At 36.2% G+C, this 23,192-nt stretch overlaps 1 protein-coding gene across 1 annotated transcript in view; it reads left to right on the top strand.

The window, feature by feature from the left end:
• GRIK2 (glutamate ionotropic receptor kainate type subunit 2) overlaps nt 1-23,192 on the top strand; it is a 571,469-nt gene that overhangs the window by 428,830 nt on the left and 119,447 nt on the right. The window contains exon 13 of the mRNA XM_083176981.1: nt 11,123-11,241. Coding sequence (XP_083033107.1) covers nt 11,123-11,241 — 119 coding nt within the window. The remainder of the gene's footprint in view (nt 1-11,122; nt 11,242-23,192) is intronic.

The following is a 23,192-nucleotide window of genomic DNA, read 5'->3' as shown; positions in this document are numbered from 1 at the left end:
AGGGACGTGGGTGAAGGACGCACCATCCCCCGTTCGCCGATAACCGGAAGTGTTGGCATCGTCACATCCGGTCACGGTGGAACGCAGACTGCCGTGGTCTGCGTTCCAGCAACAGGGAGCAATGATCTTTAAAGATGTCTAGTGCGCAGGCGTGGGAGTTCACGCTAGCGTTCCCTATATATCCTAAGTGGAGCTAAAAATTAAATGTAGCCAACTAGTCCATTAAGGATGGTGACTGTTATTAATGGATAACTAGCATATTAATAGATAGCTGACATATGGTAGGGGTTCAATATGCTTATAAACCTAACAATACAATATAATATAATAGTGTGGTGGAAATAAGCTATTTGAGAAAAATTAAATAATACTTTTAAAATAAATTAATTACTAAGTCTATAATAGATAAAATAATGATTAAATTAATATGAGTGGGTGATTATTATTTAATTAACTGATAGTAATTATTTATTAATTATAATTTTATAAATAAGGTGGGTAATTGTTATATAGTAATTTTAATGGGTGAAGGTGAGACTTATTCTAAGCCCATCCCTACAGGAAAAAACCATAGGGGAATGGGAGCCTATAGGAGTGAAATAAGTGAACGGGGAGGGTGTGTGAAAAAGAGGGGGATAAAAACCCCATAATGCTAATAATTCCATCGTGAACATTTTGAGTGTACATTTACAGGTATTGGACCAAGAATAAGTGATCAAGAATACATATATACATTTTTTACATTTTTTTTTATATATATACACAGCCAAACGGTGGCACTCAATCAGAAGAAAATCAGGCAAGCCACGGATAGATAGTCAACGTTTCAAACTTTTTATTCAGTTCTTCATCAGAATACAAACATTACAAAAAACATACAATATTTATACATACCAAAAGACACGAGCACCGAATCAGCGTGTCTTTTGGTATGTATAAATATTGTATGCCGTCTGGCTGTGTATATTTGTCCCCGAGGGGACTTGGAAGGCACCGACAAAATACTTACCATTAAGGTTGTGCTGCTCCTACTCTGGACTTGTATATATATATATATATATATATATATATATATATATATATATATATATATATATATATATATATATATATATATATATATATATGAATATCTGGGTAAAAAAAACCATTGGGCCTACACAGATAAACTCTATCTCATCCATTGTCAAATAAGACCTGACTCTGAAGGGTATTAAACATTACATTCCTAGTAAAAAGATCACAAACCCCTGATGAAGCTTCGGTACTCTTTACCTAGCACGGCGCCCATCGCGGGCATCGCGGGTACATTTATGTCTGGCCCGCGATTTCCCATTGAAAACCATGTTAAACATGGAAATCGGGTCGATCCCGTCGCGGCCGGCCATAAATGTACCCGCGATGCCCGCGACGCGATGCTCCCGATTTGCCATAGGAATCAATGTTAAAAGGCCCGATGGACACGATTTTACTGTTAAATGCCTCAATGCCCGCGATTTACACATAGGAGTCAATGTTAAATGGGCTACAGAGCCCAAATAGGCAGAATTAACCCTTAAATGTCCCCCCAAATTTTTAAAAACGCCACCCCACGATCCACGCCAACCCGAAGCGTGGCAAACGCAGCGAGCCCGCGAGGGGCGGCGGTACGCGTCCTCCGACCTTTTCATGCCCTACTATCCACGTCGGCGTGGAGTTGAGAATAGAATAGTGTGGCGAGCGCAGTGAGCCACCGAGCCCGAAGCGTGGCGAGCGCAGCGAGCCCCGCGAGGGGACGCGGATACCTTCACAGGTAAACACGTCCCCTCGCGGGCTTCACAGGTGTCCGCGTCGCCACGGACACCTGTGAAGCCCGCGAGGGGACGCGTATAACTGTGAAGGTATCCGCGTCCCCTCGCGGGGCTCGCTGCGCTCGCCACGCTTCGGGCTCGGTGGCTCGCTGCGCTCGCCACACTATTCTATTCTCAACTCCACGCCGATGTGGATAGTAGGGCATGAAAAGGTCGGAGGACGCGTACCACCGCCCCTCGCGGGCTCGCTGCGCTCGCCACGCTTCGGGTTGGCGTGGATCGTGGGGTGGCGTTAAAAAATTTGGGGGGACATTTAAGGGTTAATTCTGCCTATTTGGGCTCTGTAGCCCATTTAACATTGACTCCTATGTGGAAATCGTGGGCATTGAGGCATTTGACATAAAAATCGCGGTCAATCTGCCTTTTTAACATTGTTCCCTATGGGAAAATCGCGGTCATCGCGGGCACCCGATTTTGATGTACCCACGATTTACCCGCGATGCCCGCGATGACCGCGATTTTACCCCCGACGCCCGCGATTCTAATCGTGGGCGCCATGCTAGGTAAAGAGTACCGAAGCTTCTTACCAAGGCGAAACGCGTTGGGTATTAGATCATGTTTTCAAAATAAAAAGAAAAATTTCTTCAAAAGAACTACTTCGGAAGTGTATTCTATTCAATTTTATTATTGTACTATTGTTTTATTGTATATTTTATTACATATGGACATTACAAAAATAGGGCGCTGAAGACACTATTGTTTGGTATAGAAGGTGTTACAATCCCTACTAGTAGGGGATTGAGTGTTAACAGCGACCAGTAAAAGTATAAACTAATAGCGCAACTTTAGAGATTTTTGTATTTTTATTTATATATATATATATATATATATATATACAAGTCCAGCAGGAAGGAGGCACACGGACACAAATGGTTTAAATATGCAAAAACGAAGCTGTATTAGCGCTAATACAGCTTCGTTTTTGCATATTTAAACCATTTGTGTCCGTGTGCCTCCTTCCTGCTGGACTTGTACATTATTATCTGGAGTGCACCGGGTTATTGATAGAGTGTGGAGTGCCGATATATTGGAGGATATATATATATATATATATATATATATATATATATATATATATATATATGTAGCCCCAATATTCCAAATCGCGCTATAAACAATTTTACAAATTTGATTTCTATTGATGCTTGGCAGCCTCACCCCTATATTCCCTGAGGGATAGGGAATACACCAAACACAATATTATACCCAATAGAGGTATGTCCAAATACAAACTATGTGAACCACATCCAATGTAGTAAGGAGGAGAAATCTTCCATTATTTTGTTTATTAGTCTTCAGAGGATTATTGAGAATAAAACAGCATGTAGATAATGTCCCAATGCGTTTGGTCTCACAGAGATTTCATCAGGGGAATACAACAATCTTAATGGTTAAGAAGTGTGAATAAAGTTGAACCCTATTTGGGTGTATGACTCCTACTGATTCTTATATAGGGATGATGATTCCTATTTATTTTGTTTATCCAATTTGTGCAATATATTAGTCATTATAAATTGAATAGCAGTTTTATAGCAGCCTAAAGTATTACTTGATCAGATGCTTCTGTTAGCCTCCTCTTTCAAGGGCTTAATATCTGAACCTATGTTGTGGATAACAGTATATCCATCCAATGGTAAGGATAAAAATAATCTCCAAAAAAGCTTCTGGTTCCTTCAGAGAAGGCCACCGGATGTCAGCTGCCAGCCCATATCCGTCCCAGCATACACGCAAATGGAAGTGACATGAAAGTCACTTTTACAGTATATGCGTGTACCTTCCACATGTTTCAATGGTCGGCGACCATCAAAAGATGTTGGAGGTTACCCGCAGCATGGAAATGGATGTTTATGCTAAACATCCATTTGCAGCCTGTGCAGGTGAACCCATGCTGTGAGGGGGGGGGGTGCAGGTGGGAGATCATTCGCAGGGTGGGGTTTGGGTGAATCACAAGGCTGCAAATTCGCAGCCTTGTGATTCAACCAGAATAGCCCCCTAAATGCCTGCCAAGCTGACAGATATTTATCTGGTAGCCACAGACTATTGTGACTGTAAATCAGTGTATGAGACTTGAAATAAAAGCAGCACTAATATCCATTTACCATGAATTAGTTAATACTCCCTTTAGGGTTAAATAATAACTATATTTTAGGTGCATACATGATATTTCATATCAGAGTGCATTCAAACTTAAAATATTCCATGAGAAGCCTCTAATCAATACTGTGTGTCAGTAAGGCCCCACTGAGCTTTGATAAATTTACCAATTATGCTTACAAGTTTTTGTTTAAGTTTATGTATGCATTTTCGTAAACAACATGCAAACATTACAATTTATTTTGTTTTAATATTATTGTTGTTTATCAAATACTATGCAGCCTTGTGCCCCTTTCTCATTCTATTTTCCAGGACCTTTTATGAATACATACACATGCTAGTGCCATTTTCTTAATATGTGGAGTAGGCTTGAGCTGTAGCAAATTGTTAAAAAAAATACTTTTTGTTAAGAAATCACCCGACACTGTTGGAGCATTTATGACTTTTAAGCATTAAGTCAAATCTGAGCAGCATAAGAATAAAAAATACTTTAATAAGCCTTATCACAATGACACATAAATTGGGTCATATTCTTTGTCATATATTTTTAATTATAACCTTCCTAATCAGTCCTATGAACAATATGTCAGTTTATCTACAGAGTGTGAAATGAAAATTCATTGTTTTTTCAAGTACAGGCTTTTAAGACAGGAGGTGTTCTAATATTGTATTAGTACAGTGAAAATGGAGTGTTTGATCCTCTGAATATTAATGTGTTTGAAAGAATATAGTAAAGAAAATTGAATTCTCTGAAGTGACAGAAACCTTATTCAAATAGTTCTGATTAAATGAAAGATTTTCACACAATTGAGGGGAATGAATAGCAGTTCAACTCCAAAGTGGCTTTTAAGATTGAAGAAGTTGAAAAAAAAACTGTGTGTCATTAGCAAAGTAATTAGACTTTCAAACATCTTTAATTAGTTGCTGTCTTTTGCTCTGTTTTCTTAAATTGCCTCATTGCAAACATACAGTGTGACTTATCTTTCTTTCTGGAGTGTGGAAATGTTTTTTTTTTCTTTTCCCCCCACAATAATCTGATTGAATTGGTTATTACAAGTTCTGGCAGAAGTAAATTACATTTTAAAATACAATACATAAAAAAGCAAAAATGTATATTTATCTGTATTCTGCAGCTATTATGATAACACATCCCAATAAGAAATGTTGCAATGCAATGTGTATTATTTATTTTAATATTAATACAATAAAGGTCATGGTATATTTAGAGATAAATTTACTAAATGTAAGATTGGCCTACATTTAGAAATGGAGTGGCATCAACAATCAGAGTGCTACAATTGATTTTAGGGTAAAACCCATTGTAAACTGTTATTTGCAGTGGGCTATCTATGGCTATGTTTTTTCCTGAATGACTTTGTCAGTATTTACTGTACTTGACCCAAAGAGGACATTTTTGTAATGCTTAACTACTACTTAATAATGTAAGTAATAAAGATTGACAAAAAATGGAATACACACTATGAGATTATTTTTTCTGGCTGGTTGGGAGAAAAAATCTGGTATAATTTGCCTACAATGGTTATATCAAAAGGCTTTAACCAATTTGTCTCAATGACCAATATTTTCTGTTTTCCATGATTGGGAGCAAATTGTCACTTGATCCCAGAAATAACCAGATTTTCATTCCAACCAGTCAGATTGGAAAGATAATCTTATTGTGTTTATAGAGCTTTACATGCTCAGGGTATAGTTGGATGATGATATTTGAAAATGAGGACTCATTTAGTCCACTTCAATAGATCTCACATTCCATAGTGAAACCACACACACTACAAACTATAAAATTAGGTAGAGAGATGGGAATGTGCAGACCAAACTCCAATGGACAGTTTACTTTCAATAGATTCAAACTGATATCTGAGACTAGGGCTGAATTCAACTTCTTCTATTATGGATAAAGTTACAGAATGTGATTCTATTATTTGAGCCTACTGACACAGACTATTAAGTAATTTGTGTGTTCAGTGCAAGAATGTGCTAAGAAGGAATACAAATGCATTATAGATTTCTTCATATTTGTAGTGATAACCTTTTCAGTTTATTTTTTTGCAAGTATTGGAGAATTTCACAGAAAAACATTGCAGATCTGGCAAGGTGGTAATAATAAACTTTCATCATTGCCATAAGATAGGGTAAGGTAAGATAGGGAGCAAGGTAAGGTAAGATAGGGAGCAAAAGTAATTGAGAATATTACTCATGGTTTTAACCTGTGAGAGGAAAAATTACAAATAGATTTGCATTTACCTTATTCATGCCAACTGAATCACCTTAACATTTGCAAGTGCTGAAAGTGCATTATAACCATAAGCATAAGTGTCTGCAAAATCTTCAGAGGCCAGTACTAAAACTATGCTATATCCATCGCTGTAATGGAATTAAAGTCACCTGGTTAAGGAATATCACCATAACCAACTTCTTTTCACAGCTGTATTTATTCTACATCAAACAAGAAAGAAAATGCATCCCACAAAAAGCATTGGTGGGGGACTCTGAGCACCTGTTACTGCTACCTACATCACTAAAACATCTGTGTGACATAAAACTGCAACCTTTATTCATGTACAACAATGATCAACAGTAAACTGTGGGACAGTGTATACTAGGTCCATATTATTTTGTAGGATACCTTTTATTTTGTTTGATGTGGAATAAATACCACTGTGAAAAGACTACATTCAACTTGTTAAAAGAATGAGGAGAGGAAATCCACCATTTTTTCCAACCATTGAATTTAGTTTCATATGCACTACAGTAGTATGTATATGCAGTATAATCTATAATCTTTTTTTATTTACATATACAGATGGGGCTTGTGTCATCTTTGCAGGGCTGGCGTTTCTAACGCTAGCTCTGCCATCACACCAGCCCCGCCAGGGGGCGCACACGCATGAGTCCTTCACACGCCCCCTGGGCAATGGAGCCTGACTCCGGTCCCCGCCATCGCTGCCCATCGGCCTCACCACCCCGAACGCCCCCCTAACCCTGCCCATCTCCCTGAAGTGGAGATGGGCAGGGACACACAGCATCCCCGCCGAGAGACTGGGACGCGCGTGCGTGTGAGGCGCATGCGCATCCCTGTTCAGTGTAGCCCCTGTCCGCCGGCACTCGCCAGCAGGGAGGGTCTGGCGATCCCCGGCCAAGGTGTTTTGATGGCCTTTTTTTTTTACAATCAATTTAGTGGCTTACCATATATACTCGAGTATAAGCCTACTTTTTCAGAACATTTTTTATGCTGAAAATTCCCCCCCTCAGCTATTGAGTCAATAAGTTTTCCCAGTTTTTTAGTTGTAAAATTAGGTGCCTCGGCTTATATTTGGGTCGACTTATACTCGAGTATATACGGTAATTGAGATTTTGCTCTCTAAAGGGGGCCATACACTTGTGCAACTTGTCTGAGAGGAGAAGTCACATGAGATTCCCTCCTTTAGCCACTCGGGAACCTCACAGATGGCAGAACTGTATACTATACACCAGGGGTTGCCCACTCCAGTCCTCGAGAGCTTCTAACAGTTAATGTTTTCCATGTCTCCTCACAGAATCAAAAGTATTTAGCTCCACCTGTGGATCTTTTAATATGTGTCAGTCAGTAATGAGAGCACCTGTGTACCTGTGAGGTGAGTTTGAATATGTGAACTGTTGGTAGCTCTCAAGAATTTTAGTTGGTTACCCCTGCTATACATCATATGCACCATTTTGCATGTGATGTATTGTATACAACACATTTTACCTGCAGCCCATGCTTTCCTCAGGTTTCAATGCGATTGACTACTGGAATCAAATGAAAAGTGACCAAATCACTCCATATTCTTAAAATCAGTCATGAATTTGAGCTGTGAATACTGAGAACATGTATTATACCCCATTTAAACATACAACCTGGATTTTTCTGGCTCAGGCTGGGTTTTTCCTCTCAGTAAACATTTTCCTGGTTGCCCTCCTTTCATACTACACCTGAGACCAAGGAACTTCCTGAGTAATCCACTTCTAGACATAAGCCAGGTCTGCCCTGGCATTCTACTAGACAGGACGACCAGACAGCTGTCATTCACACTTATCACACTTATATGCCATAAATAAATCACACACACACACATTCTCCAGCCACCAGAACTCACATCAGACATAAGTGACATTCCAAATATCTGCCCCATCAATTAATCCTTAGATAGTGTGGCGAGCGCAGGGAGCTACCGACCCCGAAACGTGGCAAGCGCAGCGAGCCCCATGACGGGACGCGTATTACTTTACATGTATTCTGCGTCCCCTTGCTGGGCACGCTGCGCTCGCCACGCTTTGGGCTCGGTGGCTCACTGCGCTCGCCACACTATATAAATTCAACTCTGAAATGCTGACGTGGATAGTGGGGGTATGTAAAGGTCGGAGGACGCGTACCGCCACCCCTCGCGGGCGTGCTGCGCTCGCCAAGCTTCAGGTTGGTGTTGATATACTATTTAAAATCGTATACCATTGCATATGGCATACAATGGCATACAATGCGATGGTATATGATTTTAAATTGTATAACATTTGGTGCCTTTGCGTAACATTGTATCGCATACCATTGTAAGGCTTATGGTATGCGATGCGATGCAATGGGCGCCGTGCTAGGAAACATGTACCCTCACTTATTTGCTCCCATAAACACCGTTTCTTTCAGCCAATTATTTTGTCCTAATTGTCAAAGATAAATTCAACAACTTTCAACAAATCTCAATATAACAGATTATGTAGAACTCACCAACATTCTTATTCACTCTTTACATTCTCCTTGGTAGCCATCACTACATTCTCCCTGGTATGCTGGCTCCTTCTGCACACTGCAAAATGGACTTCTGCCAGTTTCAGGCATTCCCTGCCCTCTCCAAGCAGCCACAAATGGTGTATCAGAGGCTTTTAGTCATGACCCTGGTGTAAAATCCTGGGTCACAACATTCAGGCTTAACGTGGGTTCTCTAACTGGGATATAATTCCTGAGAAAAACCCTGGTCAACCGCTGGGGTGCTAACCTAGGAACATGTTCCTCTGTTGGTACATTTTAGACATAAATAAGACCAGGGTAGCTTGGAGGAGAAGTTTAAAAACCCACGACTCTCACAATGTCTGAAAGGGGCTTAAATTATATTTGTATTTTATATAAAGGGTTAGTTGATACCTCTATTTGGGTTTGTGTGATAATTAGCAGCTCTGTAGGTTGTGTAATGTAGGTTATTGTCTGTGGTTTGTAATAAATACTATTAGAACAATGTCTAAATTAATTTTCTTGACATAAACCTAACTTAAAAAATAAAATTTTATACCATCATTAAATATTTGGCTAATACACATTCTATTAGATCATGTCTTAATAATGTGGACAGTACAGTTGTTTTCGGTGAATACATTGATCTAAATCAATAGAAGCAAGCTACTTATAGGTAATCCTTTAATTGATTTTGTTCAACTCCCGAGCAACTTAATCTCACACAGAACTACAGTAGGGCTGCTTGAAATATTTTATACAAGTTATTAGCATAAATTCTTCAGCATTTTACAGACTCTAGTACAGTTGTTCATCAGTTTATCCTTACCCACGAGTGCATTTCATGCTTCAGATTTTCAGAGACTAAACAATATACTTAATGTAAATAATGGACAATGATTTTAATATAGGTATTCTATGTTCAGATTTTTTTCAGCTATATAGATAGATGCATATTAATGTTTCGCACTTCAGTCCACACAAGGTGGAATGCAGGAATGGAAGGTACCCTCCACATAAAATTTAATGCACCATTCCTTAATTGGTCAGCCCAAGCAATAGAAATACAACAAACTTCTTAATTTATTCTAAAATATTAGTTTATGTTGTTTTAAGAGTAAATGACATAACTGTTTATGTCATTATGTTAATAAAATAACTTATTTGCTTTATACTTCTGTATGTATAAATATCTCATGTAAGGAAGCATATACATTTTAATATTTGTATGAGCTGCAAATTTCCATATTTTGGCTGATTTAGGTACTTTAGGTATTTTTAAGTGTTTTGCACCAAAAGAGTTAGCCAATTCCATGTGACCAAAGAACAATTAAATCTCCATAGTCACTTCTCTTGTAACTTCCAAATGGATATTGAACTACAGTACAATTAGATTTATGGTTTTGCACATGTACTTTGCACATTATGGAAAGTGTGAAACAACTGGGATTTGCTTTAAGGTTGCCCACATTATCAAGATTAATTTACATTTTGCATGTTTACAGTTTATTTTATATTTTTCATCAATAAATCCACTTTAGCCAAAAAAGTCCCACAGAAATGGGTCCCTTGTAAAAAAAAAATGTACCCGGGGAAAGAGGAATTGAGTATTTACATTAAGTTTAGATGAATCACTTAATATATACACCCTTTCATTCCATTTAAATTATCTTATCTAATGTTATTTTTAATTATTCCCATGAAAAGTATACACAAAGGTCAGAGGCAACAAAAGTAGTAATGTTATACCACAATTGTCTTACATAAAATTGAAAATACAACTTACAATTTGTTAAATCCAAATACACATTTAAAAAAAGGAAATTGTTGAACTGGAAACTCAATTAATTTAACAGAACATAGTTGCAGTTTACTTAACACACAAAAACCCAGTTTAAAAATATTTTATTATAAACACACATATGCTACAGAGTGAAAATAGAATTGGTCTTATTTTGAGGTATTTTTATGTACCATATTACACTGTATTTAAAAAAGTGTAGCAATGTTTTATAAGTTAATTACAGTATTTCCACAACATTTTCATATATTTCAAATTTAAGAAGTAATATTTGGTGAGTCATTTTTTTGTTACTGGTTTACATTTTTAACATTTAGAGTTTGATAAATGTAAATGCTATTTTGTAATTGCATAATGTAAATATGTTTTTATATATTTTAATGCCAATTACTTATATATAAAAAGTATGATATATTTTACATTTTAACTACAAATCAATTGCTGAGATAAATCTTAAAATGTGATGTTTATTCTCTAAATAAAACATATAGTAATTGAAATATAACATGGTTTAAATTTTTGATATAACATGTTGTTTTTCTATTTTTCAGCGATATGTGGTGGACAGGTTATCTTCTTGCTGCTTTAAAATGTTCTTTTCTGCTTCACTTGTCACAGGTTTAGCCCATATGAATGGTATAATCCACATCCATGCAATCCTGACTCAGACGTGGTGGAAAATAATTTTACCTTGCTAAATAGTTTCTGGTTTGGCGTTGGAGCTCTCATGCAGCAAGGTATACGATTCAGCCTATTTTATCACTTAGGCACCATGTCCCACTATTTGCTGGGGGTATATCTCATAATGGTACAAGATGCTTGCATGGGTGCCTCTGTGCATGTAACCATATTCAGTTTTACATTCATAATTACATCAAAAATAGACAACATCTAATTCAACTCAATAAATTACTTTAAGAACATAATACATTTTCTTTAGTTTTGCATACATTACCATAACATTTTATTCTAATCAAATTTAGAAACATTTCATAAATCAATAATTTCCCATTAACACAGAACATTGTTTGTAATATCCTAAATTCTTAATATCACTTAAAATGTTTAAAGTAATATTTTAACTAAGTTTGACAAATGTATATAGCTGAGCAACAATTATTTATTGAAAACAAATCAAGATGAGTTAGCATATCCATATCAATAAGATGTAATTAAAAGTAATATTACTGTACTAAGTATTTACAATTATACAAAAAAATATTATTAAGTAAAAAATGTTAGAAAATACACTGACAGTTGTTTTAAGAAAAATATTTTAAACTAACTTTTATATTATGCTTAAATTCATAATAAAATAATTTTAGATTAAACACTAATAAATGTTAAAATACTATATAAAAATCCACTTAAATTAAGTACAAAAAGTGCATGAATTATTATACTAGTATTTTAATATGATATATATACCATAAGTGAATAAATGTATTCATTTAATTCTACAAATACTCTCGTTGTAAGTTTGGAAAAAACATAAATTAAGCTACACAGAAAAAAAATAATTGAGAGGTATACATGATAGAGGAGACCCGTACATTTCTTGCTGTCACTTCCTCCCCAGGAAACGGTGGGATATGGTGCTGGACATGACGTTACCTTGGGTACATGATAGTCAGCCCCTAACCGGCACTTCAACATAATTTTAGGTTTACCCCAAAAAATATGTAAATTTGTAATAATGGGGAAACATAGGTTTTTCATTTTTTTCTTCCTTCATTTTATTCTGACCTTTTGCATTCTGAATGAATAAATGGAAGAAAAAAATATTTATAAATACTGCTTTCATATGTTTAAATAAAGTATTAAAAGGAAAGAGCACTTGCCTTGTAATTGAGTGTTCTAAGAAATTAGAGCCATTGGTAACTGCCCTGTGAAAGTTGATATCAAGTTACTATGAAATGTCAGATGAAATTATAGGTAAGACTGTTTTCAAACAAGCATATTTTATATTTTACTATAAAAATCACACAAAAAAACATGGAAAACAATAGTCCATCTTTTCTGGACTAGTTTTTTGAAGCATAAACTGTGGTAAATAAAATTGTTTATGGAAAAAAGTTATTGTATTAATTTTTGAATATCAGAAAAGGTAATAACTCAGATTCAGAATTGTGATGTGAATTTTCAAACATACTAGTTTTTAAGTTCATAGTTTTTTCAGCTAATCAATTCAGTCTGCTTTTTCCTATGCTAAATGACTTACTGATGATCTGACGCATCAAATAATTTTATATTTAAAGAATAATTTAAGTGTAAATATTAGGGATTTGTGAAATTAATTAGTCTAAAATGTTCAATAGTGTATTTCATATTAATGTATAATTATTGTAGAATTATATCAGGAAATCGGAACATGTGTGGGCAAATTTATTTGAATATTTCATGTAACTACACTAAACTTTCAAATAACATTCCATTTCACTGTCTTGCTTTTGCTAACAATCATAATATAAAATATTATGTATTATTATTTACCATGCACTTTGCATTATATGCAAAATGAATGCATAGTGTTCAATAATGCAACTTTCAAACATATATATATATATATATATATAAATAAAATGAATGCAGCACTCCAGCGTATGTACAGAAGATTCTTATTCGTGAAAACAATGTAATTTACAGCAACGTTTCAGCACTTGCGTGTTGTCCTCAGGCTTAATATACACAATAAAAAGACCAACCTTAAATAGCCCCCTGTTAGCCGTCTGCCCGCGAAACCCACTCACGCTGCAGCCGGCGTGTAACTACGTGACGTCAGTAAGATGCGGCCTGTTGCGGCCGTAATGTAAACAATATGATCACCATGGCAACGGGAGGCACGGCTTTCAGGCTGTCATGCCGTCAGCACGTTTCCCCAGTCCCCGCAGTAAAATTTGTGTAAACGTGATACATAGTGATATATAATATATAATATAATCCAGCATGAATACTTATTAGCATAGGTTGTCTAGAGAATTAGTCACCTTGCTGTTGAATGTAATCAGTTTTTCAATGTTGTTTGTATTTGTAAAATATTTATCACTATGTATCACGTTTACACAAATTTTACTGCGGGGACTGGGGAAACGTGCTGACAGTGTGACAGCCTGAAAGCCGTGCCTCCCGTTGCCATGGTGATCATATTGTTTACATTACGGCCACAACAGGCCGCATCTTACTGACGTCACGTAGTTACACGCCGGCTGCAGCGTGAGTGGGTTTCGCGGTCAGACGGCTCACAGGGGGCTATTTAAGTTTGGTTTTTTTATTGTGTATATTAAGCCTGAGGACAACACGCAAGTGTTGAAACGTTGCTGTAAATTACATTGTTTTCACGAATAAGAATCTTCTGTATATACGCTAGAGTGCTGCATTCATTTTTTCTACATGTGCCGTTTGTGCTATGCGGGCACCCGCGGTAAATTTATTTGATGTGTGGATGTGACAGACCATACTTGTTTTTCTATATATATATATATATATATATATATATATATATATATATATATATATATATATATATATATATATATATATATATATATATATATATATATATATATCAAATAGCTGGCACTCTCTGTCTTGACTGATATCGTTAGGGTGCTTGGATCAGGAGATGTGTGTGTGTGTGTGTGTGTGTGTGTGTGTGTATATATGTGTGTGTGTATATATATATATATATATAGAGAGAGAAAGGAAAGGATAGTGGCCCCAATAATGCGCTGAAAGGAGCAGCACCTCTATAGTACCCTGCTGTTGGTGAAGGTACAGTGAGAAAAGAGATAGAAAAGAGAATAGGGGTGCGCTAAATATACCACTTTGTGGCTAAACATACAATAAATAAACAATAGTTGTCATAAAAACAGATAAACGTTTATTGGTGGTTCATCCAGCAGTAAAAAGATTTCATGTGTTCAGGTTTTTTTCAGAAATATGCCACATAAATTGTAGATCCGCGGCCTAACGCGTTTCGTCCCTTATGACTTTATCAGGGGCAAATGTATCAATCTATATGAGTGGTAAAACATGCCGTTACAAATAGATATTTAAAAAAAAAATTATTTATACAAATATAAAGAAAATTCATACACAGAAAAATTCATAAAATACAAAAAACATTCCAGAAGGATGATGAGGAGAAAATAAAGTAGGTCCGAGGAGGCAAGGAAGAGGAGATAAAAATGAAGAAAATGGGATGGTAAAGAGAATGGCAAAAAGGAGAAATTACCAAAAAGTTCTACCTACCCAAATGAGGAGAAATCTCCTACACCTTTTGAGGGTGGGACTGTATAATTTAATAGACTTTAATAGAGGTTGCCTATTGGGGCAAAAAGGATGAATATATTTTAATATAGTATAATTTTTAAAGTTTTTACATATGGGATACCGACCCTATAAGTGATATGTACATACCAATAGTGGTAAGAAAGTCTCTCAGGTAAGAGTAGTATTGTACGCCGTGAAAAGGCTTGAACTGCCTCTATAGTAGACAGGAAGGCCTTACGTTAAGTTTCAATTAACTCTGGGTGGAATTAATGTTGAAACATACAACAGAAAGTCATTTACATACCAGAATGGGTGCGGTCTTTTAAGGCAAAGAGATGGGTTTAAGAGATCTCCTACACAGTTTGTGGGTGGGGCTGTATAGTTTAATGGAGATTTTAATTGAAGTTGCCTATTAGGGCAAAAAAATGAATATGTTTAATATACTAAAGTTTTTATATTATAAATGGGATACCAACCCTGTAAGCAATAGGTACATACCAGTAATGGTAAAAAAGTTTCTCAGATTAGAGTAGTACTGTCCACCGTGAAAGGTTTGAACCGTCTCTATAGGACACAAAAAGGCCTTACGTTAAATCTTAGTTAATTGAGGGTGGAATTAACGTTGAAACATACAGCAGAAAAATGGTTTACATACCGGAATGGGTGTAGTCTTTTAAAGCAAAAAGATGGGTTTGCATAAAATCAAATGTAGTATTCTTCAGGTTCAGTGAATTTGTACAACCTTTAAAGTGAGATCAAATTGAGATCTTAATGGCAATCCCCGTATTTAAAAGGTTTAATCCCATAATATACGTTAACAAAAATAACATACCCTTGGGGTGGGAAGAAGATCTCCAACACCAATGGTGAATTCACATATACAGAAAACATGAAGTGTCTCACAGTTCACAATTAAAATAGTTGTTGTAGTCCGTTCACAACAAATTAAGTTTCTGTGATATAACCAGAATACAAAATTACAATGACAAACAGAGTCTCTTAAATACGGAGTCTTAGGGAGTGCAACCTTACCTCAATAGCATGTAAACCCAGTATCACGGGGTCTCCAGGAGCCTGTGTACTGATGGTTAGAAATGGCACCTTAATATACCATTATACCAGTGACCTCACTTCCTGTGGGAGGGGAAAGGGTCTAAATCCGTAAACAGCCAAAAATAGGACTGAAATAGGCCAAATGGACAAGTGGTGTCAATATGTGTCAGTGGGTGCGACGGCGCTGGGTATATATAGTGGATAATATATCCAAAACCTTCATAAACAGTCGTGTTTAAAGGGGTAAATAGATATGATTGGCACTTCCGGGACGCCAGTGCGTTCCAATGTGCATTTCAATGACCACTTCCGGTCAGCGTTAATTGAACCATAGCTACGTGTATCAAGGTGAAAAATAGGTAAAAAATAGGGTAAGGGGTGGGCATGTATAACTGAATAGACACCCCTCAGAATATAAATGTAAAAGACCGTGAGACGGGAGTGCGAGTGCGAGTTACATTTTGCGCTACACACGTCCGCTTCCGGTAACAACTGACGCACATTCGGTTAAGCGACATCGTGTGAGCGCAAGCTAGAGGGCGTAGTGCACCCTAAGGGCGTCCCCTGGGAACTGAGTTGCCTTTGTGGGGTTCCTCATGTGGGAATGTGATATATCCATCACTCGTGTCACCGGACTCTACTCTTACCTGAGAGACTTTCTTACCACTATTGGTATGTACATATCACTTATAGGGTCGGTATCCCATATGTAAAAACGTAAAAAATTATACTATATTAAAATATATTCATCCTTTTTGCCCCAATAGGCAACCTCTATTAAAGTCTATTAAATTATACAGTCCCACCCTCAAAAGGTGTAGGAGATTTCTCCTCATTTGGGTAGGTAGAACTTTTTGGTAATTTCTCCTTCTTTTTGCCATTCTCTTTACCATCCCATTTTCTTCATTTTTATCTCCTCTTCCTTGCCTCCTCGGACCTACTTTATTTTCTCCTCATCATCCTTCTGGAATGTCCTTTGTATTTTATGAATTTTTCTGTGTATGAATTTTCTTTATATTTGTATAAATAATTTTTTTTTTAAATATCTATTTGTAACGGCATGTTTTACCACTCATATAGATTGATACATTTGCCCCTGATAAAGTCCTAAGGGACGAAACGCGTTGGGCCGCGGATCTACAATTTATGTGGCATATTTCTGAAAAAAACCTGAACACATGAAATCTTTTTACTGCTGGATGAACCACCAATAAACGTTTATCTGTTTTTATGACAACTATTGTTTATTTATTGTATGTTTAGCCACAAAGTGGTATATTTAGCGCACCCCTATTCTCTTTTCTATATATATACATACAGATGAATGTCCGGCGCTCACGGATTGGAGAGGGTACAGCATTGCCCCGTGCATGTCCAGATGAGTTAGGTGTAGGAGATGTTGGTGGAGGGGACTCAGAGTCCATATAATGAAAAAAAAAACACAGAGTCCAAATTGTGGTCAACATTTCAGAACCATAAGTTCATTTATCTAGAGTTGAATTTGCACTCCTTGTTTTTTCCTTATATGGACTCTGAGTGCCCTCCACCAACATCTCATACAGTATATATATATATATATATATATATATACCAGTCGATTTGCAGACAGACAGTGGCATTCCACGACTTTGATGAAAAAAAACTTTTATGTTTTCATCAAAGTCATGGAGTGGTGTTGTCTGTCTGCAAGTTGACTAGTACACATTTATCCAGGAGGCACACATGTCGATTGACATTAGTGAAGTGAGTGCCGGACTGCCCCAGAATTATATATATATATATACCAGTCCAACAAGAAGGAGGCACACGGACACACATGGTTTAAATATGCAAAAACAAAGCTGTATTAGCGCCGAGCGCTTTCGAGGCAAGCCGCCTCTTCCTCAGGGCACAGCAAAACCGTTTTTTTGCTGTGCCCTGAGGAAGAGGCGGCTTGCCTCGAAAGCGCTCAGCGCTAATACAGCTTCGTTTTTGCATATTTAAACCATGTGTGTCCGTGTGCCTCCTTCTTGCTGGACTGGTATATTATTACTTGGAGTGCACCGGGTTATTTACTGATTGTGGAGTGCCGATATATTGGAGCATATATATATATATATATATATATATATATATATATACATATATAATTATTATTATTATTATGATATACAGTATATATATAAAGTCCCAGCAGCTGGCATTCCCAGACTCCCAATATACTGTAACTTGCAATGTGCCTTTTGTCTTAGCTCACAATACTGTGAGCAAAAACAATCATTCCTTGAATGGTGGCATTATGGACTAAAAAGTGACTAAAAAGTGACTAAAAAGTGAAATACACTTTCTTCAATTCACCAATTCAGTGCTCTGTGGCACTTGTTGTTAACAAAAGTGCCACCAAGCACTGAAATGTTGATTATAAGAAAGCATTTTGTCCCTATTTTATTAGTCTGGATTGCCACCATGTAAAGCATGGATATATAAAAGAACAAATAACCACTTCAATGTGCTAATTATGAAGTGTCAGCAACTCTGTATAGTATGTCCCCCTTGTTAGTGGAGGAAAAATTGGTGAAATGGAGCAGTGGATAGAGTGCGCCAAATTATTACAACCACCAACAAAACTGGCATTCAACAGTGACTACAATTCTTACGGCCAATTTGAAGATTATTTTTATATATTTAATAAATGTAAAAGAAATAAAAATTAAAACATTTTATTTCATTTGATATAATCTTACAGTCCACATATGTAGACTCGCAAGACCATGGCAGATATAGGGAACATTTCAATGCCACTTTAATAGATCAGCATATTCATCAGGATAACCAGACATAAGTCTTAATGGTTGAAGGTTTGGAAGCTGCTCCTTTATCATGACAAATTATCAATAAATTAATTATTTGTCTTGATAAAAGAGTAACTTTCAAAACAATGACAATTCAGACTTGTGTCTGGTGCCATTTTTATAAGCCCCCATGCATGCCACCATTTGCATCGATACATGTTCTAACAGGATAGTGCACTGCAGCAGTTATTCATAAATGTTTACGGAGTGCCTGGTTCGGAAGAGTATACAGTATATACTTATATAGGACTTGTTTACATATGCAACCATCTAGCAAGGTTCTCTCTAATCCTCACAATGATTCAAGTAATACATACAGGTCAAGCCACATAAACATGGCCTTCCTTATGACAACACCACACCAGTACAAAACAGCAGATTGACAAAAAATATTTAATCTGCTGTGCTGCATTGGTGTTTTCATGAGGAAAGCCACATTTATATGGCCAAAATGTTTCCTTGACCTGTATGTATTACTTGAATCATTGTGAGGATAAAAGTGAAAAGTACTTGTTGATTGCATATTTAAACATGTACTGGTAAGCGCACTCTTGTTTTTGGCTGTATGTTATATACTGTATGGTACCTGTAAAAGGAACAATGAGTTGATACCCCAGGCTGTTGGATATTTCACAAGCAATTGTCAACCCTGTTTTGACAATTAGGTATATACATTATATATATATATATGTATATATATATATATATATATATATATATATGTGTGTGTGTATGTAAATGTATATATACACACATATATATATATATATATATATATAAACGATGATTGTAGGCAAATAAGGCGTCACTCAGGGATTTGGTGCAAAGATCAAGACGGCAATTTATTCTTGCCGTCTTGATCTTTGCACCAAATCCCTGAGTGACGCCTTATTTGCCTACAATCATCGTTTACATAGGGAATTCATTCCCAAGGAAGGCACCAGGGTAAGAAACGCTAGCAGCAGATTGGGGAGTGCCGGAGTTTGGACTGTATATATATATATATATATATATATATATATAACAAGTACAGAGGGTGGGAGGCACTCAAATAAATCAATCAGCCAATATGGTAAAACAATGCTGTGTATTGCGCACCAAGCACTTTCGGGAGTCACCCCATCCTCAGGGCACAGATCACCCACAAGAGAGAAGCTTCTCTCTATGCATTTACTGGGAAGGCACCCTACATTCGCTACATTAGGAGAGTGTGGATTTTTATTCATATATATATATATATATTTATATATATATATATATATATATATATATATATATATGACTGTATGAAGCGTGGCACTCCGATGTGGCTATTGTGATACAACAGGAATTAGCTGGTGCCCTCTGTGAAACAAGCTGCCCAGCCGGACAGCCTGTATGACAATATTGCGGATGAACAGTGGCACTCAAAATAAATCACCCAGAGACCAGGATAGTCACCAACGTTTCCGAGCTATTACAGCTCCTTTATCAAGGTGCAGAAGACGTCTTCTGCACCTTGATAAAGGAGCTGTAATAGCTCGGGAACGTTGGTGACTATCCTGGTCTCTGGGTGATTTATTCAGTCTGGGTGATTTATTTTGAGTGCCACTGTTCCTCCGCAATATATATATATATATATATATATATATATGCACAGTATATTACTCTATTGTTGGGTTCTTGGACCATCTACCAATCATTTTACATTACAAGTGACAGCACACACACACATTTTTTGACCTAATAATACATCATCACAAATGAGATTTAGTTTATATAACCTGCAAAAAAGTTTGTCTGTATTAGGTAATAGCTCTAACAATCCTCAGCTCTTGTCTATGCATTTTGCATGTTGTGGTGACTCTGTTATTTTTCAGGTTTTTGTATTCAAACATTTTCTACATTTGAATTCTTGATTGCATTTTCCACACATATAGAACCTTAAAACTGCATCAAATGCTAACAAACATTCTTACACTTCGTTCTTTTGGACGCAAACAACAAAGTACAGACCTTTTTTTGGACAAATATCAGCTTTATTGTAAGCATTATTTAATTTAATTTTCTCTTAAAGACGAATAGTAATAAACATAAATATTTTCAAGCTACATGAAATGGTTTAAAAGGGATAATAGCATCATTGTTCCAGTTATGGGGGAATTCAAATTGATAATTTGATATTCCTAATTGATCCCCAGGGGCTAAATTGCCCACAAAAGCCAACGCTATCAGGGATTTTTTTACGTTTTTCTGCGATCTTGGAAAAACATGACTATTGGAACAACGTGTTTTCACCCCAAAACAATTTTTCACGCAAAAAAATCTGCAATTTATATGAGGCAGGTAAAGTCAATGTCTAAATATATAACTTTTTTTCAATTTACCTATATACAACTTAGTGGGTTATGCAAAGTCTTTGACTAATGCTTCAAATATGGTTTAATTAATATAAATTACTATATATATGTGGTAATTTTGGTATAATTCCAAGCAATGTTTTTGCATTATTTTAAGCATTTTTTTGGTGTATATTTACTAAAATGGGAGATCTATTGCAGATGGGATGTTGCCCATAGCAACCAATCAGATTCTATCTACAATGCCATGAACATGTGTTTTTTTTTTACTTTCCTATTGCCTAATGAACATTCTTTTAGATACTGTAAATGTTTAAAGTATGCTTGATATGTAATATTACCTATTTTAAATTATGTTTCTGAGTTTAGATTAAGAGCTTATCTTTCAGTATAGTGCCATATATAGTGCCATATATGTGTGTTGTGTGTACATTTTTCTGCTAGCATAATTTTATATGATAATCACAACAGTACAGCATAGAGGCAAAAGCAATGTAAACAAAAAATCGTTCCAAAGACAATGTAAAACATATCTGTCACTAAGCATATGGAAAAGGGTATACAAAAGTTGGCAAACAGAAATGTTTTACATTTTTCCTTGTATGCTTTATAAAGAAAGTGAAACAAAAGATATGGCATAATCTCTCTCCCTAAATGAAACCATTTAGGAGATTAGAGGGATATCCAATTTTCCCATGATCACTGATTGGGCTAAAAGGACCATTTTTTCCATGTGATAAATGAACAAATGGGATGGAATTTACCCTTTAGTCATCTTCAAAGTCTCTATTCCCCCCAAAATACAGTAGTCATAGAAGTACTGTAAATAAATATATTTAATGTTTAGAGGTGATCAAAGTAATTAGACACTACCTAGTAGCACATGTAGGGGGATTTATGAGTACCCAGAAGCCCCCTCTGACCGAGGATAGAGACAGAATTGTGGAACCTCTCACAGTTCCATCAGCAAAACACTGCCACTGAACACCATCTGACAAAGAGAGGAATAATTGCATCAGAAAGCCACACACCAATGTTTTTCATTATCTGACTTCATCAATGGCATAGCTTGCTTGATAATGGCAAGACAGTTATATCACACCAAAATGTAACCAATTGGCTTACAGAATTTACTCACAGGCTTCTAGTCATCATGGTTAACTGCTAATTGGGTTATATAAAAAAGTCTACAATATACTAATGTTGGTGTTTAACTATTTTTTGGATCTATCTATGTACAGTACATTCTTTAAAAACATGCAGTTTAACGATTCACATAAACTGCAGAATGTATTACACAATAAGAAGTAATCAGCCAGGAAAGCACAAAACAAATTTAAACCAATATTCAAAATCAGGTATTTCCAAATTTTGATCAATACGAATTGATCGTCAGTCAGTGACTAATAGAATTACTTAGTATACTAACGGAGAACCTGGATCGATTTTACAGAGATACATTACATTTCCATCAATTATTGTTAAATGCAACCCTGCTTATTTAAATATCATATGCATACTGTTTCTATTTATTTTAGGAATATTAAAAATACCTTGTTCACCTCTGTAAACATTTTATACATGTTAATTTTGCATACACTCAAATAATTAGTGTATCAATCTTTTAAACACAGGCATATTTTATTTTACTTATAGCATATAATTTCAGATACTGCATGGAGCTGAACGAGGTTCTGTATTTATGGAGGTGAACAAGGTATTTTTAATACTTCTCAGTATTCTATCTCAGCCTATAATCAGGAGGGATACAGACTTCCTCACAATTACTCCAATTGATAGGCTTTCCTACACCATTATTTTAGACACTTTGTTGGTAACAGGAATGAATTACTGTGAAATTCTTTACCAACAATTGTTGGGTTAGTTTGAACATTATTGCATTAAATGCCAGAAATATATTTGTCCATAGCCCTAAACCTCTTTTATACCTCTACTAAAGAGATATCTAAAGGCAGCTTATGTTTCTTTTACCGCGGCATCATCCCACAACCGGAAGTGTGTCATCGCGGGAGTACGCCGTGGTGCTGTGGCCGGAAGTACGTGCTGTCCAAATCTCCCATATATTCAGGAAGTCAGATGGTTACATGGCTTCCTGTTTGCATTCCACCTCGCGTTCCAAATGGTGCTTTGTTATTCTTTTTATCCAAGATCATTGGAGGAAATCTACTTAAT

Source organism: Crinia signifera, chromosome 3, assembly GCF_055691185.1.
Source record: "Crinia signifera chromosome 3, ASM5569118v1, whole genome shotgun sequence".
Taxonomy (NCBI): Eukaryota; Metazoa; Chordata; class Amphibia; order Anura; family Myobatrachidae; genus Crinia; species Crinia signifera.
The sequence above is the reverse complement of the archived record's forward strand: the minus strand, read 5'-3'. Positions and strand labels throughout refer to the sequence as shown.